Raw genomic sequence first — 18,577 nt, 5'->3', positions numbered from 1 at the left:
AATGCAACCTCAGAATGCAACACGCAACTTGTGCTTGCAGTCTAACCCGGGGGAGAAGTAATGGCCTATAGTTCCTTTGGACTTCCCACCATGTTCTTCGTGGTAATGAATGCAGAGTTCACCTTCTAGTTACCGGAATGCAGCAGTATTTGTACAACTTAGAGCTTAGCCCACTTTCCTGCTGTTGACAGGAGGCAGAAGACCTGTCTTCAGAAGGTCTGTTGCAGTTTTGCTCCTGGGGTTAATTCAAAATCTGCTCCTCAGTACAATTGTAGCTTTGTGTTCCTTATCCTGGGACTTTTTTTCAGTCAGTTTGGGAAAATATGTGATGCAGTGTAACAAAGTCAGAAATTGGTGTGTGTGAGGTGGGCCTGAAGCTACGTTGATTGTCAGGTCATGAATTGTAATGAAACACATTGCAATGGAACATCTGCACTTCTGCCATGGCAATGAGTCTGAATATGAAGAGATGGCAGAGTTTCAGCCTTTGTTTGTGTCATAAGTAGTGAAAACTAAATATACAGATTTGTTCACCACTTCATGGTCTCTAAGCTGGCAGGGATTTTACAGAAGGAGAGGAAAAATATTATATGTAAAAAGAAAATTAAATGTTTAAGTTGGCTTCAGTTCAATGTTCAGAAATGGGCTTTGAGGACTCCATAACACACAATGCCGAACTGTGTGGGTAGGACCTCAGCTAGTTCTGAAAAAGTTGCATTAAGTTTTTGTGACACATCTTACTGCCATATGCAGGTAATGGCCCAGTCTCAGAAGTCACACAACCAGTCACTGAGGGACTCTGCAGATGCTAATTGGTCATTTCTGTCCGCAGACCTAATTAATAATGGCCAGGCTGATGCTACTGCAAGGGTCAGCTCAGGTAGCCATGTGTCATGCAACAACAGGGTTAGATGTTCCCAACTGATCTCTGGAGTATGATTCTGGATCATCCTTCAGTAACATATTTCTTTGTATATTTTGTATAGATATTTATGTGACATTCATCATTATGATATGCTCATACTGTAGATTTTTAAGCAGAAATGTATGTGCACGAAGAGTTTCTTTACAAGGACAGGCAGCTCACATGTTAATTCCAGTTTGTATTTCACTGTAAATTGGTTTAAATTTCAAATAATATGCAATGCAGAATGCACAATGCTAAAAATGGGATAGAATGAAGAGACTGATTTCTTTCCAAACATGATTTTTTCCCTCAAAGTTTGTAAGTGTTTGGATACAGTTTTGTTTTGTTTTTCCCTGTAATCTTCTGTAAAGGCATAGTATCTCTTCATGGTGTAGACAGTTGATTGGCTAGTTGTTTCTTTAAAAAATGTAGGATGTTTCAACTGAATGTATAATAATAATAATACATGGCACTTTTATGATGCTGTTCATCTTCAAAGTGCTTTACAAACATAAACTAACCTACTTATTTATGTTGGTATATACATTGGATAAAGGTCAATGGCAATTCAACTATAAAATTGATTAATAATAATATGACATAGATAAATAATATAATAGATTTTAGTTAGAAAAAAATACATCAAGCAGTATTCTAAATGACAAGCGGAGTCCTCTTCTGGACATAGATGATATAGCAATTGCAGTCTTTTTGTTATTCATACCAAAATATTTTAACTTGTTGCACAGATATGAAGCTTTGCCTGGCTTGATATTTGCGGTTATTTTCCTTGCAGAACAGTATTTTGTTGATATATACTATTACTGGTTATAAGTCTTTGCCAAGGGAAGCAAATGTAAGTTGCTGTCACTGTCCAACTAACCTTCTTTAAGGAGAAGACCTATTTTCAATTTTTCCACACCAACAATATCTTAGATGCTGCATAAAAATCTGAAATACTGTAACCTCGTCTAGGTGTTCCTGGTCTGGCAAGGGATTGGACTAGATGATCTTTTGAGGTCCCTTCCAATCCCTAACATTCTGTGATTCTGTGATTCTTCACTTTGCTTACACATCTAAAATGTGAAACAACAAACATGTGAGAGCAATATGCAGTAGTGTGAGACTCAGAATGGAGTGTGAAGGTTAGGCTGGTGAATTTGTATGGTTGCTCAGGTCTTGTAAGCATGTATTACATGGAGAGAAACTTTCAAAGATGCCAAAGGGATTTAGGAGCACTTATTTCCCTGGATTCTCAAACTCCTGCAGTGTAGATTTACTTCCAAACTCAGCTGAACTCAAAAGTTCTAGACTGGCAACACAACAATCTGTGCTTTCTAATGGGAGATGATGATTGTGTTCTGTCCAATCCAATGAATTCTAGAAATGCAGGGTGTTTCAAGAAGATGGATCCAATTTGAAGTTGACTGTGACTTCAAACTGGGTCCATCTTTTAGAAGCACCCTGTATTTTCTGCTATTTTTTGTCTGAAAGACTGCAGTAGGAGCAGGGCTTTTCATTATCTTACGCTAAAAGAGCTTCAAATCACATTTTAGATTTGTATTAAAAGCCAAAACGTGATGTGACCCACTGTTGGCGTAACTCACTACATCTATCACTTTTGTGGTTTGAGGTCCTCACTGTCGCTTTCTGTCTGCAATTTCACTCTTTGCTTCTTGTCTACCGTTAGGTTGGCTGAACAGATACTGATAATAAAATTTGGTGAATTGTTTATATTAAGCAAATATCCACGTGACAGAGATGATGATAGTCATCACAGAGTGACAGAATGTCCTGAGTTGGAAGGGACCCACAAGGATCATTGAGTCTAGCTCTGTTCTCTGCATATGATAACCCCACAGTTCACACCATGTGTCTGAGGGTGTTGTCCAGTCTCTTCTTGAACACTGTCAGGCTTGGGGCCGTGACACCTCCCTGGGGAGCCTGTTCCAATGTCCACCACCCTCTGGGTGAAGAACCTCTTCCTTATGTCCAACCTAAACCTCTCCTGGGACATCTTCCTGCCATTCCCGTGAGCTCTGTTATTGGTTGCTAAAGATAAGAAATTGGCTCCTACCCTTCTTCCTCCCCTTGTGAGGAAGCTGTAGACCATGATGAGGCTTGTCCAGGCTGAACAAACCAAGTGACTTTAGCCACTCCTCATAAAGCTTCCCCTCCCAGCTTTTCGAGAACTTTGTAGCCCTCTTCTGGACACTCTCCAGTAGCTTTATATCCTTTTTATCCTGCAGTGCCCAGACTGCACACAGAGCTCCAGGTGAGGCCACACTGGTGCAGAGGAGAGCGGGACAATCCCCTTCTTTGCCTGGCTGGCAATGCTGTGCTGGATGCTCCTAATGTTGGTATTTGCCTATAATGCTTAATGTAAGGGAGAAAAGCTTATTGGGTGGTTCTGGATCCAGCTCCTGGTAGCTTACTCCATATGTGGATTTCTGTACTGTGCTTGACTATTCTAATCCCTGGAGCAAAATATTTTCCTTTAGATCTGTGCTCCCCTTGTTTTCCCTCCCTTGGTGAAGAGGGTAGGGGGTGGCACAGTCTACCTTTGAGTCAAGCTAGCAATCACTAGTGGCCAAAACAGAGCAGCTTTGTCCAGTGCCAGGATTCTGTACTATCATAGAATCATACATTAATACCTTTAAGATCATGGGGTCGAACTGTAAAAGAGTATGTTTATGTGTTTGTGTATATATGTTGATGTTTCTATCTATGCATGTAAAGTTTGATTTCTGGGTAGCAGCCAATTATCTTAAAGGATCACAATCATACAGTTGGATTACCAGAGAGTGACAGGAGGGATTTTTGAACTGTTCTTTCTGAAAAAGTGGGATTTTCGGCTTGTGAACTTTTCTCTTTATTGATACCAGTGCAATTAAGTAGCACTTTTTCCAAAGTTAATGGAGGTGATAGCAGAGTAGTATTTTGGTAAATAAGAATCTCAAACTGATTTCTTAAAAACTTAGATACCTCGCTTTCATTGATTTATATTTTATTGGAAACAAATAGAAGTGAATTGCCTAAATAACCTTCCAAATTTGCCCCTTTATGTTTTTGTCATTTAATTAAATAGGGTTATTGTAACACTTGAGTGAAATTTGTAGTTAGTTGGACTTTCCATTTTTATTCTATTAGAGGAAGTTATGCCTGGCCTGTGCTAAAATGGATTGAATCCTCTGGAAAAAATAAATTATAATTGAACTATCGACTTCAATAATGTGACCAGATAAACATGTTCCCGTTTTATAGAGATGTTGAAATACATTAACAACAACAAAGTGTTTGGGAAACTGTTGTGTACGTGCTTTAATTTGGGGGGAAAGAATGATTAAGTTTATTTGGCATTTGTTTAAATGCATAAATTTCTTTCACGTACTTGGATAAAAAGCTTTGCTGGAGAATGTTTGGATGGATCAGTTTATTAATGTGTTGCTTGAGTGACTGTATGTTTACTTGATGTTTTTTCTTTGAAGAAAACTTAGCAGTTTCTTTGCATTTTTATTTCAATTTGTGTGATTATGGTTACATTCATTCTCACATCCTGTGGTTTTGTGTATGTTTTAGCTCCATTCCAGCAGCCGCCTCCTACAGGAGAAGTTCTCAATTCCTCTGTTATCAGTCTTTCATGGAGTTCCCCTGACTCTCCAAATTCTAACAGGCTTACTTACCAGCTGTATAGGGATGAGGCTGAAATTTATACAATAGAAGACTACTACCCTTATAGTAAGTATTTATGGGAAGATGGTATCAAAAGTTTTGCCTTTGTGTGTATATGTATATATATAATATCTGCATTTTTTCTTAATAATTTCTCATTTCTGTAATTATAATTTTCTGTGATTTTGAACACATTATTCTGTTTTCCTTTAATGAGTTACTGTTCTGTGTTACTAATTTTGTTTGAGAGAAAGGACTACTCTGGTCTAAAATCTGGCAAACTGACTCACCCAAAATGGCTGATAATTTTTAACTTTTTAATCTGAAAAACCTGAATTTACTCACCAAAAGTATTCTTTGCAAATATATATAGGATCCAAAATCTAAAAGAGGTCCCAGAGAAAGAATTAGGGTGAATGGAAGAGACCATAATGTGCTTAAACTCCCTTTTTTCATATTCCTGGTTTTAAACTGTTAACAGATTAGGAAAGCTTTTTGTGGTCTCTAACTTTTAGCACCTTCTGTTAAGCTATCAGTGTAGCTCTTGATTTCCCTTTAGCAGCATCACTTCTCTCATGTTGAGGCTTGCAAAGGGATCCTCAGAAGGCAATCCTCAAGGATTTGGCATTCTGTCCTAGCTGGAAAGGCTATTTTGTGCTACTGTTGTTCTTCGTCTCAAACAAAAGGAGGTGGATTTGGATCTTGGTTTTATGTATATACGGCACACTAGTATGATGGGTTTTTTTAAGAAGACAGATGTGGTTTAATACCAGTAAGGTTTAATTTCTGTTCTAGCAGCTTCCTTGTTGCATGTTCATACCAATGCAGCATTAACATCTTGCAGAAGTTGAGTCTTTCTAATTATTGACACGTACCCTGGAGTAAAAAAAAAATATACTATTGTTCAGTGGAAGCACAGATACTTTGGAATGCACCCAACCCTTTACCTCTCCCATCTGGCTCACCAAATAGGACGGTTGTTTGGCCCCAGCTCGTCACCCCAGCCGGCAACTAAATCTGCTCGCTCACCTCTTCCCTGCCCCTGGTGGGATGGGGAGGAGAATCAGGAAGCAAAAGGGAAAACTCTTGGGTTGGGATGAGAACAGTTTAACAGAGCAGGGGGAAAAAAAAAACAAAGGCAAAAAAGCAATCCCCCCAAACCCTAACAAATTAACAGTAACAATAATGGAAGCAGCCTGCACCAAAAGCCTCCTCTGCAGTCACAGACAGTGGCTCATGCCCAAAATACAATAGCACTGAACCACATGGCCCAAAGAGAGCTGAGAGTGTTCTGGACCAGCCTGCTTCCAGCAGCAGCAAGAGACAAAGAGACTCCCCCTGTCCAGCTCCCCATTTATAACTGAGCATGACCCTATATCGGATGGAATATTCCTTTGGCTAGTTTTGGGTCAGCTGCCCTTCCTATGTCAACTCCCAGCCACTTGTGAACATAATACCTATCTTGGCTGACCCAACACAGTGCTACAATGTCAAGGGTTGAATATCTAGCAACACTAATAGTTTCGTGATCTAGCAATACTAATAGTTTTGTGATCCTCTTCTTCAAGTTGTACTTAGGGCTGCCTTGCCAGGGCAAACATCCAGAGAAGAGGTAGAAATAGCTGTGTCCTCTCCTTTTGCTTTGGAAAAGTTTCAGACTATCTGTGCTCTGAAATGTACTACATTACTCAATGTTTCCTATTTTTTAAGACAAAGAAATGTATGATGGTATGGTTGTACATAAATTTATATTGTGCTGTGATGACTAAGACGTGTCACTGCTTCTGGGATGTGCACAGGAGCTATTCAGGGTCATGGCTGCTAAAAAGATAGGGATGAGGAAGGTAAATATAGGCTTTGGGTATACCTTTTTAATACTTATTTGCACTTCTGTTTCACTTTTCATCCAAGATCAAAAGCTTTACAAATGAACTACTAAGCACTATTTTAGAAGTGAGGAAGTGAAAGTGAATGTCTTCCACTGTGAAATGAATAAGGTGTGAAAATCTAGAGAACGGTTTGCTTTTCTTTTTCTAAAGCAGGTCCACTAATATGGATACTGATTTACATTTGAAAAAATTATTTTTGAGCAAAGGAGGAACAAGAAGATAGTTGTATTAATCTTGTCCATCATGAAAGCAGGAACTGGGAGAAATGCAGTGGAAAACTTATTTTTCTGATTATGCCAGTGTGTAGTGGAAGATAACAGAGGGAAAAGGAGAGGGCTTTCCCATGTCTAAAAAGAAAAAAAATAAATTTGAAAGGTTATGGTGTTCATAATGATCTTAAGAAGAACATGTAAATGGGCATAAATATCTTATGTCTGCAATTGGGGCTGGAAAGACTTCAGTCGAATTCAAATTATTTTTAACATGTTAGACTGATAAAATTGTCTTCTTACCTTTTTGTTTTAGGTGTTCAGACCTTCACTGATACCATGTTATCCCCATATACCTTCTATTCCTATTACGTCCAAGCCAGCAACGTTCATGGTTTGACTAGAAGTGCTTCAGTGATGTACAGAACAAAATCTGGGATTCCTACAGGGAACTTGCATTTAAATCCTGTCTTTCCTGTTAGTCACCACTCTGTTTTACTTCACTGGACAAGTCTCTCAAATGACTCTGGGCCCATAGAGAAATACATTTTGACATGTACGAACTTAGCTGATCTTCAGCCTTGTGGTCAGTATGAAGGCTTGAAAACATCAGCAATTCTTTGGAATCTCATTCCATTTACAAAATATGTTTTTTCTGTGCAAGCTTGTACTAGTGGAGGCTGCTTAAAGAGCCAACCATTAACAGTAATTACTGCACAAGCACCTCCAGAAGAGCTACGCCCACCATTGATAGAAACTATCAGCTCTACAGAACTGGCTGTGGAATGGTCACCACCAGAGAAACCGAATGGTAAGACATTGTATTTACTTTTGTAAGTCAAAGGTTTTGGAAAGAAGCAGCAGCGTTTCCTCAAATCTGGTTAGAATATACTTAACAATGAGACATGAGACTAGGAATTAAGTAAGGCATTTGCCTGAATTCGCACGTCTGCCACTAAATGTATCTTCAGAGTCTGTGTTTTATTCTGTTGGAGTCCAGAACTCCAACTGAATGTGTTTGGTCCATAATTTAGACCTTAGTGGCATCTGCTGCAGCAAAAATCACATTTATAATTAAACATTTACAGTAAAGTTAATTTTTTCCTAATTTGCCAAATCGCCTAGTTCAGACAGATGTGGTGATATTGCCTTACAAAGAATAAATAAACAGATAACAGTTATGGAAAAAATTGTAAGAATTAACAGAGAAGTCTGTTTTTAAAGCCATCCGTCATGTATAGTAACTAATTCTATTACCAGTATAACTTTGTTAGGGATTAGGCGATTGCCAAGAGTTGCTGGTCTAACTTGTGTAATAATATTTTAGATTTTTGAGACTGAGAACACAGCTGTTGTAGAATACTTCTATGATGCCACAGATTTTACTGTTGAACACTGTATTGTTTAGTTTATGTGCAGTGGAGTTTTGTGAACTTGCGCTTACATGCACAAATATTTGTGTATGCTCAAGCAAGCATTTTGATCTGTTCACAAAATGAGCATCTGTGTATGGGGAGCTCAGCTTTCTCTCCAAACATCTCATTTGACAGCTAATATCAGATTAGACAGGAAGAACGCCCACACAAGAATGCTTATATGTATTTAGAGGGGTAGTTCCAATAGTGCAGGTTGTGATATTTGCTAATAGCACTTGTGTCTCAACCTGTAGCATATACTCCTTACAATATTGCTAGCACAGGAAGGTTTAGGCAATAGTCTTGGTGGGGTTTTTTTTGATGTGGTTTCTTTTTTTTTGGTTTGGGTTTTTGTTTTGTGTTTGTTGTTGTTTTATTTTTTTTATATTATTTATTTATTTATTTATTTATTTATTAATCTGGTCAGATTTCCTGGTCTTTACAAGGACAAACAGAGAAACTGTTTCTACCAGGCAACCTTGCTAGTTCTGTGCATGAATACAGGCCCAAATGAATACATTGTATGGTCATTAATTAACTCCGGGCTTTACTGTGTCTCTCATCTTTTCCATTTGGGAAATCTCCAGTCAGCTTTCTTACAGTCTATTTCTAGAGTTAAATTGCTTTCATGATTCAACCTAGGTCGTGTATCACTTCATAGCATAATAGTGATTTTTTTTTTTCCGAAGTGGTGAGACCTTCCTGCATAGGGAAGAGGTTTACGTTGGTGGAAAACTCACACACACACATCTCCTCTCCAGCAGTATGTTCTGAAAGGTTAGCATTAAACTGTCACTTAAGAATTCTCTACCCATTGTGCAAAACAAAACCAAAATCAAAACCAGACAAACAGAAACCAAAGCCAAAACCCACACCTTTTGAAAATTAGAGGCCTGAAGTAATTTCCAGTTAACATTCAGTAAGATATAATCTTCCGGTGAGACTGGTAGAATTCATACTGCAATCTAGCCATTTGCTTTCAAATCCTGAAGCTGCATGGAAGGGAAAATAGTGTAATGCAAGAAATACCAAAGTGAACATTTGGATGAAAATAGCAGAAACTAGGAAAAGTTCTTATGCTGTATTTTCCATGATGTTGATTGATTGATTGGTAACTCATGAAATTATATTGGTGTTGGTATTTTAGAAGAACTGTAGAAAATGTTTAAATGCACTATTTTTTCTGGCTAAATTTTCTCTAGGCATAATTATAAGATATGAACTTTACATGAGAAAAAAATCAAAACAAGCTGGAAACTTTCTTCTTCCTGAAATTCGTATTTTCCAAAGCAGTGGATGGCTCAGTCCTCAACCAGTTATGGAGTCTCCTAATGAAAATGCCCTGGCTCCACCACAAACCAGTACCACAGTCACCGATCTGGAGCCATTCACAGAGTATGAATTTTATGTGCTAGCAGTAAACATGGCAGGTAGCATATCTTCAGACTGGATATCAGGAAGAACAGGAGAGGCTGGTAAGTATTGGTTTCAATTTGTTTTATAGAAATGAAAAACTAAATTAGAATGCCTTTTTTATTTTAATGTATTTACTGATGATTCAAATAGGGACAAATTCTCTTTTTTTCCTCATTTTTTAACTAATTAAAGATAGATCAGTTTATCTCAGAACTTATTATGTTAAGCAAAAACATGTTCTTCACCTTAAAATCATATTATTGAAGAAAATAATTCCTATCGATTAAACAAAAGTTTCAAAATTACAAGATTGCAAAATCTACCAAGCAGTGTTTGAATTTTCCACTGTTTTCTCTGTTGTTATTTATATTCTTTAAAGGGAGAATACATGAAAAGGGATTGGTTTTGTCAGAAGTGTATTAACAGTTGGTGTGGATAAAGAATGTTGTCCAAGAAGTTACATGTATTCAGGGAGGAGGTTCTAAGGAGTTTTCCTGAACTGAGGCTTTGATTGCTTAGAAAGATATACATACATACATATGTATATATATATATATATATATATTTTTTAAAGAACTTGAGAGAGTTACCTTTTCAGGAATATAGTGCTTGAAATTTTTCATATGCTTTTATGGAGGTCATGTGTCATAATATGGACCATTTTTTCCAAAAGTTTAACCAGTTCGCAAGAGCTCTTATTACCCTTCTGTTCAGATTTTCAAAAGAGATTCCCATGACATATTATTTGAAACAACAGATATTTACTTCTATGTTTACATTATAAATCTAAGGGATTTTTAGGCTGATAAAGCCTCTGTTTTGCAATTAAACATCTCTGTTACATCACTGATGCTTTTGTTTGCTGTTAGCTTGAAAATCTTGTCCTCAGTCACTTGCTCCCGCAAAATAGCGGGCTAAACTAATTCCCCTTTCAAATGAGTCTTTGTGCTTACCTGTTCTTAAATACAATATGTTATAAAAGTGTTAAATTGTATTTGGGAAGAGGTCCATTAGTGTGGTTGTTTGTATGTAGCAGAAGTGCTATGAGTTGGTATCCTATTATTACAGAGTAATCAGGTGGGGATTTAACTGCAGTGCAAACAATCCTTTTACAGATTTACTATGGAAGACAAGGGAACTGTTTTGTAAGAAGTGAGAGACATGTTAATTTCAAACTGGCCTAGCAAACAAAATTGCTTTTAAGATGCTGAAGTATTGAACACTTTTTGCTTTTATCAGTTTTTTCCCAGGTTGCATGAAGTTTTTTTCAAGACTTTTTCATTTGTATGTACTTTCCTACCTGCTGCAGGGGTTAGGATATCAGTGCTGATTAGTATTTCTTTGAAGGCATCGGCAGAATTTTATTCTGCATTCATGGCCAGAGTAGAAAATAGGAGAATGATGGGTGAGGTACTTTTTATGTGCTATCAAAATAATATGAAAATTCCTGTTAAGCTTGAAAATGAAATTCAAAAAGAAAAAGACTGTCTGAAATGGTGTTTTACAAATACAGTGAGAAAGCTTGCATTAAACACATTGGTCACTTTATGAATGTTATTTTATTAATTTGATTTTAGCCCCAGTGTTCATGCCATCTCCATCAGTATTCCCTCTTTCACCATATTCCGTCAATGTGTCATGGGAAAAACCTGAAGATAATTTAGCAAGAGGAGAAGTCATGGGATACAGCATCAGTTTGATGACAGAACAAAGGTTCTTGCCACCATTTTCCCAGGTATTGTTACATTTAGTTTTTTCTAACTGGTAATAATAGAATTAATAAAGTCTGATGTCCTCTTTGTCATTGTGATGAATTGTTTCCCTGAGTTGCTGGATATCATCTGATCTAACTTTTTCACCTATCAGTTTATCTTGAGTGCTCTGTAATGTTGTATACTACTTGCAGGTTTTATGTTGTATTCCTGAGCTGACTTGTTTTCAGTCGTGAGTGAGATTCAAAGTTAAGAGTGATGAGATTGAGCAACAACATTTAAATTGCCTTGATTTTTGCATGTTCTGATTCTGTATTGTTGCTATAGTTGGTGATATGTTTAAAACAATGTTGTTTTGTAGGAATCTGCATTTTCATTAAGAAGGCACCAGTCTTGCCTTCCTTGGACCGATCTTTGAAGTGGGGAAACCTAAACCAGCAGAAAACAAACTTAATAAAGTCTAAATACGTGATTTCAAAGCACTATTGTAATTTGAGTGACTGGGTTTGGAAAATACCATGGCAGTAGTAGTAAGCTAAAGCCTGAGAATTAGCAAGGTAATAGGTAATCAGAATGTGGGAGTGGATTTTGGGCTCTGCCATTGTATTTCTCGTTTCAGAGCTGATTTTGTCCTTTGGTGCTACCACAGATTGGGCCTCAGTTTATTTGTCTATGAAGAGAGGATACTGTTGCTCCTAGGGCTGTTGTAGCAATATGTAAATGTAAATTCCTTCTAGTCACAGGCTCGCAAGCCTTCGCATCTAAGTAAACATCTCATAAAGAAGTTATCTGAAATACAACAGTTGACTCAGTTCCACTCTTTCTTATAGCTCTAAGTGAAGCAGATTGAAATGTCTGTAGGTATAGTTATTCCCCTCCCTCCTAATGCCTGCTAATCATGTCACTCATTCAATGGTGGTCAGATGTCACCACTTAATAGTGTCATCTTCGTCATCTGGATTGTAGCTGCACTGTTTGTAGAGATAACTGCACCACCACACAGTTTTATGAGGCAATAACTTTGTTTCCTCATTTATCCACTCAGGAACTGGCTTATTGCCTCATAAAACAGTGTGATGGGAAGTATTATTACCTAAATCCTATCTTGTTCAGATTCTCCAAAATAATCTTCTCCCTCAGTTGGTCTTTGCAGGCTTTTCTGTATCTAAATGAAGGAATCTGCAAATTCAGAGACAAGTTTCTTTTTAGTGAACATGTCATCCATTAATAGGAATGAAAATATTATTAACCAACTGTTGTCTTCCAATCTGGTTGCTTTGCAGGTTTTGCATATAGCTGAGGCTCATGAGCTATCCTACGTAGTGATGGGATTAAAACCTTATGGGATGTACAACTTCACTGTTACTCTCTGCAATCAAATCGGTTGTGTAACCAGTGAGCCAGGCATGGGGCAAACCTTGGCAGCTGGTAAGGAAACAGTCTGTATCAAAGTGCAAAGCTCACACGCAGTTTACTAATGAATACCATTAAGATGATCATAGTTTGATGCACAGTGACAGGGGTAGGTGTTGTATTAATACAAAGTGACTTGCTTGATTGTTATTTATTTATCTTGACAGATTAAACCCAAAATGTTTTCAATGAAGGTTTAAGGTTGCACTCCTACGGCAATAGGATTTGTGTACTTCTCTCTCCATTACAAGTTATGCATGTGTATATATATGTTCATGTTTATTTAAATGGTTACTGTACATAAATGTGACTGAACACATTCATTTATTTATAATGCTAAGTAGTTAATTTGTTGTTTTTAGTGTGTGTCACTTTTACACGACAAGACGTGAAATGCACATGCTGTGCCAATGCCTTGCTTAACCCATGAAGTTGCATCGTTTTTGTTTTAAACTCTAACATATGTACTTAGTGTATTTGTGTGTCTAAACTGGAAGCAACATACATGCCTTGGGTCTGCTCTTTCAAAAATATTTGTTTATTTAGCCCCTGAAATTTGAGATTTTGCTTTGTAGATATGTATACATACACTTTCCTACAGAAACAACGCTTAAGAAACTGCACATATGTGATTGTGCACTTTAATAAACTGTCAGTCTTTGAGTTAATTTCAACCACATGTCAGGGACTTCAAAGCTACTAACTTTCCACAAATTTAAGAGAAAATAAGCATCAGTATAGAACAGAGATGGAGAAAGCCTGTATTTGCTTTGAAGAAAAGACTGGCATGAACTCACTTCTGAGGATCAAGGGGATTTTGAGAGAAGAATTGTTAGGAAAATCAGCTTCACAAGTCTCTTTATTCATGGAACAAGGTAGTCAATGTAGTCTTTAATACTATAAATATAAGCTCAGAATCCATGCTATGCATCATACTGGTGCTCACCTACAGAGAGCTGACTATTTCACATTGTGTTTTCCTTTTTTATAGGTATTTAAAACACATTGATTACTTTCACAATATTAGCATTTTCAGTTAAACAGTTTGTGGTGGTCTCATGTAGATGTTATGATAATGATCTTTGAAATTACCTGTCTTATGTAATTTTGTCTCCCGTAAGAAAAAATACCCTGAAGACTTCTGCTGTGCAGAATGTTTTCCTAAGTTCTCTGGGCTGTATTGAGTTGCTTGAATTCCATCTAAGTTCCTCTGCATAATCAACAAAGAGATACAGGAGTTTCCAGACAGGGAATAAGAAGTTGCCCAGAGCCAGTAAATAGGAAGCTTTATATACATGAACTGAAGTGGAGTTTAGGATGTTGGGGTAGTACCTCTAGTGTGTCCTCTGTTCTTCATTTGTCTCTTTATTTAATTGCCTTTTCATTTGTTCTCGAGTGGAAGATAGAAAACTCGTTCCTTGATTCACCATATTACCTTTGTGTATCAGTAGGCAAAGATTGCTCTGTCAGTTGTCTCTCTTGCTGAATTGTGGATTTCAAAATTTATTTTCTTTCTTTATACTGCCAGCTCTTAAAATTTCAAGGTGACCAACTAGAGAGCCTCCTACTTGTATGAGTATGACTTTATGCTGTACTACACAGCTGTGCAAGGAGCAGCATTCCAGTCTGTGCTTATAACCATGGAAACAAATATGGCCTAAATGGCACACCTTACTGCTACAAATGATCCAACTTTGCATTTATACATTTATTAAAACATTCAGAAATAATAGCTTAGTTGTACCTGACAGCTTGTTTATGACCATCTCCTCTGTGGTTGTGTTAATACTTAGAGACCTATCACATTAGAGAAGACAGGAGAATACAAAATAGAACAACAGACACATTCCAATGTATTAGCTGTTTTGCAGTGTAGCCTTTTCCTGATTACTGTTGTAAGCCTTGATAACAAAAAGCTGGTCTTGTTTTGGGTTCCTTTTATGGTTTTAAAGCATGTTAATGCAATGTCTTGAATTTTTACAAACTAAAGAGTAAACCACTTAAATTTTGCATGCAATTTTATCTCTCATAATTCATAGTTTTAATTTCTGGAGAAAAATTTTTAATAATCTCCGTGCGGGTTGTGGGTTTTTTTTTTGCGGGTTTTTTATGGATGCATGTTCCATTTCATAAAGTTCTGTAAAACTGTGTTTCCAAAGAAAATTTAAAAGAAACACTACATATGTGATGGCTTTAAGATCAAAGTGAGTTCAAACTTGGAACAAAGTTAGGTGAAACCATTCCTATCATTTGTAAAAATAAATGATCAAGTCTTAGTCCATTAATATCCTTTTGTGTCACTGAATGGTGGAAAATGAAATTAAAATTGCCTTTCTAGGACTGTTGAGGAGTTCTCTTTCATGAAGGAATGTCTCCCTGGCACAAAAACAACCTCCATGGCTGGATGCCAGTCCCCCTTCATGCCCTGGCAAAGGGAGCTTTTTGGAGGAAGTCTCGACTGAAATGTGCTCCAGCATGATGGTCCCCTTGTATAGTAAAACAATCCAGGAGCTTTGAATTGTGTTCCAAGTTGAGCTACAGCTTATACTAAATTAGACTAATTCTTCTCCTCTCATCCTGAGAAGGATAAGGGAAAACCACCTCTACTCCTTCCGTGTGTGGAGTACACTGATTTATTACACAGAACATTTAAATCAATAGGTACCTTTATGACGGTGATTTTTGACGTGTCCAACTGATGTTTATTAGCAAGGCCCTTGCTTTTGGAATTGCCAATGTCTTCTAAAATTTGCCACTAGAAGTCTCAAATAATTTTTAAGCTTTTTTTATTCATATCCCTTAGGTTAATTTGAAGACTAGCTACAAAAAACAAAAAAAGGTATTTAAAAATCTGTAATTTTTCATTTTCTCTGGCAACCTGATCTTTTATAAGACATAATACAGCAAATAAAAACAAGGACAGAAACAAGGCATGAAATCATAAATGCTGAGGAAGGAAAGAGCTTTTGAGAGAGGATTTAAAAGAAATTTCTGCAGTCAGGGACAGAATTTAGGGATAAGACCTAAGGGAGCAGGAGCATCAGAAACAGTCTGCTGATCTTTCAATGAATAGTCTTTTGGAGTATAACTTAAAATTGGTTAAAATAATCAAAAAGCAAACATAACAAGTAGATCCCTTCTAGTCTGGTTCAGTATAGGCATTTGTACCAGGGGTATCTCATGAGTATCTTTGCAGGAAGAGAGTGAAAGAAAACTACAATCAGCTGTGTATCTGTCAGACCGGCAAAAAAGTCTCCTCACCAATATACAAAGCTACAATATTTGTAAATGGTAATAAAAGAAGACAACTGAACCAGAATAATTTGAAGGAAGGGAGTGAGGAAGGAAACAAAACAGAATTAAAAAAAAAAAAAGGCTGAGTGGAAGCTATCACAAATGCATATGAAACCAGGAAGAAAAATAGGTCTGATGAATGAAAAAGCTTGCACAGGTACGCCTGATGCCAGCTCTGAGAATACTACAAAGTGTTGGAAGATCAATGTTACATAGTAATGCAGTATTTGGATGAAAGATCAAAGCAAGCATGTCAAGATAATGGAAGAAGAAAATTAATCCATGTTCATTACTTAAAGAGAAGGTGATTGGACACAAATAGAACCCCAGTTTGATGTTTGGATACAAATACATAGATAGTTTTTAGACTCAAATAATTAAAAAGTATTTGATACTTATTTTGATCAGTATTTTAAATGCCTAAGAATGCACAATCCACAATCCATATATATTTTATATACTTTTAATGCACTGCAATATTGTGCACATGCTAGTGAAAGCCATGGCTGATAGATGAGGAAAGTTCATTTTTAATACTTTGAAACTTTGAAATCCAATTTGAGTTTTGTTTTTATGTGTGCCTACCCCAAGATCATCAAGTGGAACTGCATGTCTGTAAATACAAGCAATGTTTGACAGTAATTATACATATTTCGTCTCAACACCTGGAGTCACATTTTACTTCATTCCTTTCTCCAGATTCTGCTGAATTCAGTTTCTTGTTTATTTTTTGAGAATGGCGTTGTCATTGTTGTACCAGGTCTTGGTGTGTTTTTTGTTTGTTTGGTCTTTAATTAATTTTCAAAAGTGGTTTTGAAAAGTAGTATTATTATTATTTATTTAATTTTCACAAGTGCTTTTAGTGGTTCTAGTTCACGTAGTACCTTGGAATCTAGTTCACGTGGTACCTTGGAATGCATAGAACTGTACTAGCTGGTACCAGTGAAATACCTGGTCCCTTAAAAGTAGTATTTTGACATCATTTTTGCATAAAAATTATTAATTACTTCCGTTATTCTTTGCAGCATCTACCAAGACCAAATATTCTTGTTTTCCAAATGTTTCAGTCAGGCAGAGAACATATTTTTTTTTTCCCAGCAACTTCTGACGTATCAACAGGATGGAATTACCCATGTGAGTGCTTGGACTAGTACAACTGCTTAGTCTACCCCTCTCAAATCAGATAGTCAAAGAGTGCTTTAAACAATCTATTCAGCTATCAGCTATGTTTCATTAACAACTGTGTGACTGAGCTTATTTCTTGTAATTAAGTCTGTCTTGCCTTTACCTCTTTTTTTTTTAAAAAAAAAAAATAATAAAAGAACACTACATTTAAAAATAATTTAAGAGACACCAAAGTATGGCTGTGTGATTGCTGCCATTTACCTCAGCACATTGTACTTCTGATCCTTTGCTTTTGATGGCAATTACAGGGTTCAGAAGCTAATTTGTAGAAGATATTCTTCCAGCACCAGCTGCATCTGGTTTCTTGGCAGACTTCTCAAGCAGTTGTATTGGTGGCTTCGGACTTGCCTCTGGGTTTGCTGGGGTAATGATGCTGATGGGCTTTCTGGGCTGCCTTACACTCGTTGATGTAGTTTTCTTTTTTATTACCCTTTTAATCTGAGTAATTTGTCCATTTTTTCCCTTCATGAATAATGCCCAGTGCAAGCCCTTTTCAAAAGCCTCAACCCATTTGTCATGGCAATACAGCATTTGTTTATAGCTGTCATAGACTGCTTTTCTACAAAAAGCTATGCCTCAATTTTAAAATCACAAATACCCATTAAACAGCTAATAAGTAATGTATATTTTCCTTTGTCACAGAAGAGAAATACGAGGGCCATTTGCTGCTGGCCTGAAAACACAGATTGTTTTGCATGCATGTACATAAGTCTCTTCATTGTGAATAGGACCCAAAGTGATTAAACAAGCACTCTTAATATGTTAATTTATAATTTTAATTACAACAATCTTGTATATATAGTCATTAGTGCATACTAATATAAATATTTTTCTACCTTTTATTCATAATGCATAAACCAATCATCCAGTTACTTCTCGGCAGTTGCCTGTTTCCGTTTCATAATACAATCTTTGTTCTTAGTTATGAATGCATTTTGTTCATTCCTGTCTTGAATAATCCCTCATTAAGCTAGTCACTTTCTGCTCCATGCTAAAAAGGAAAAATTATCATGCAAATGTGGCATGCCATATTAAAAAGCACATTACCAAACACTTTTGTTGCTGTCCTTCAATTAGTTTCCCTTCTTTGAATTTAATTTCATTTGTTGTTAAACTACTGACTTGATGTATGGACTCATGAATTTGAGGCTGCTGCCAAGAATGTAGCAGGAAAAAAAAATCAAAGCCTCTTCAGAAAGCTGCAGAGGCAAAGCTGAAATGAATTTGCTTCACCTTTGACAAGAACACTTGAGCAGCATTGGAATCCTCTGATGATTCAGCTTGGCTAATTATCCAATTATTTATTTCAAGAATAAAGACACTGTTTTACAATTAGAAAAGTGTAAAGTAATCTGAGAAATTTCATAATGACAGATGACTTAAGTAACTTCTGAGATAAATAGTATCTGCTCAAACTTGTCTTGCCAAGTGTTCAAGATGTAGTTAAACTGCTCTTTGAGTTTCA

General features: G+C 36.7%; 1 protein-coding gene across 1 annotated transcript in view; it reads left to right on the top strand.

Annotated features, from left to right (window-relative positions):
• The window catches only part of USH2A (usherin), a gene marked incomplete at its 3' end in the record, with an annotated part of 383,577 nt that overhangs the window by 82,647 nt on the left and 282,353 nt on the right, over positions 1 to 18,577 (top strand). Inside the window, exons 15-19 of the mRNA XM_080341535.1 lie at positions 4,487 to 4,645; positions 6,994 to 7,488; positions 9,295 to 9,567; positions 11,086 to 11,243; positions 12,504 to 12,648. Coding sequence (XP_080197661.1) covers positions 4,487 to 4,645; positions 6,994 to 7,488; positions 9,295 to 9,567; positions 11,086 to 11,243; positions 12,504 to 12,648 — 1,230 coding nt within the window. The remainder of the gene's footprint in view (positions 1 to 4,486; positions 4,646 to 6,993; positions 7,489 to 9,294; positions 9,568 to 11,085; positions 11,244 to 12,503; positions 12,649 to 18,577) is intronic.

The sequence above is a fragment of the Nesoenas mayeri genome (assembly GCF_963082525.1).
Source record: "Nesoenas mayeri genome assembly, chromosome: 3".
Classification (NCBI taxonomy): Eukaryota; Metazoa; Chordata; class Aves; order Columbiformes; family Columbidae; genus Nesoenas; species Nesoenas mayeri.
This window is presented reverse-complemented; position numbering and strand designations above follow the sequence as displayed.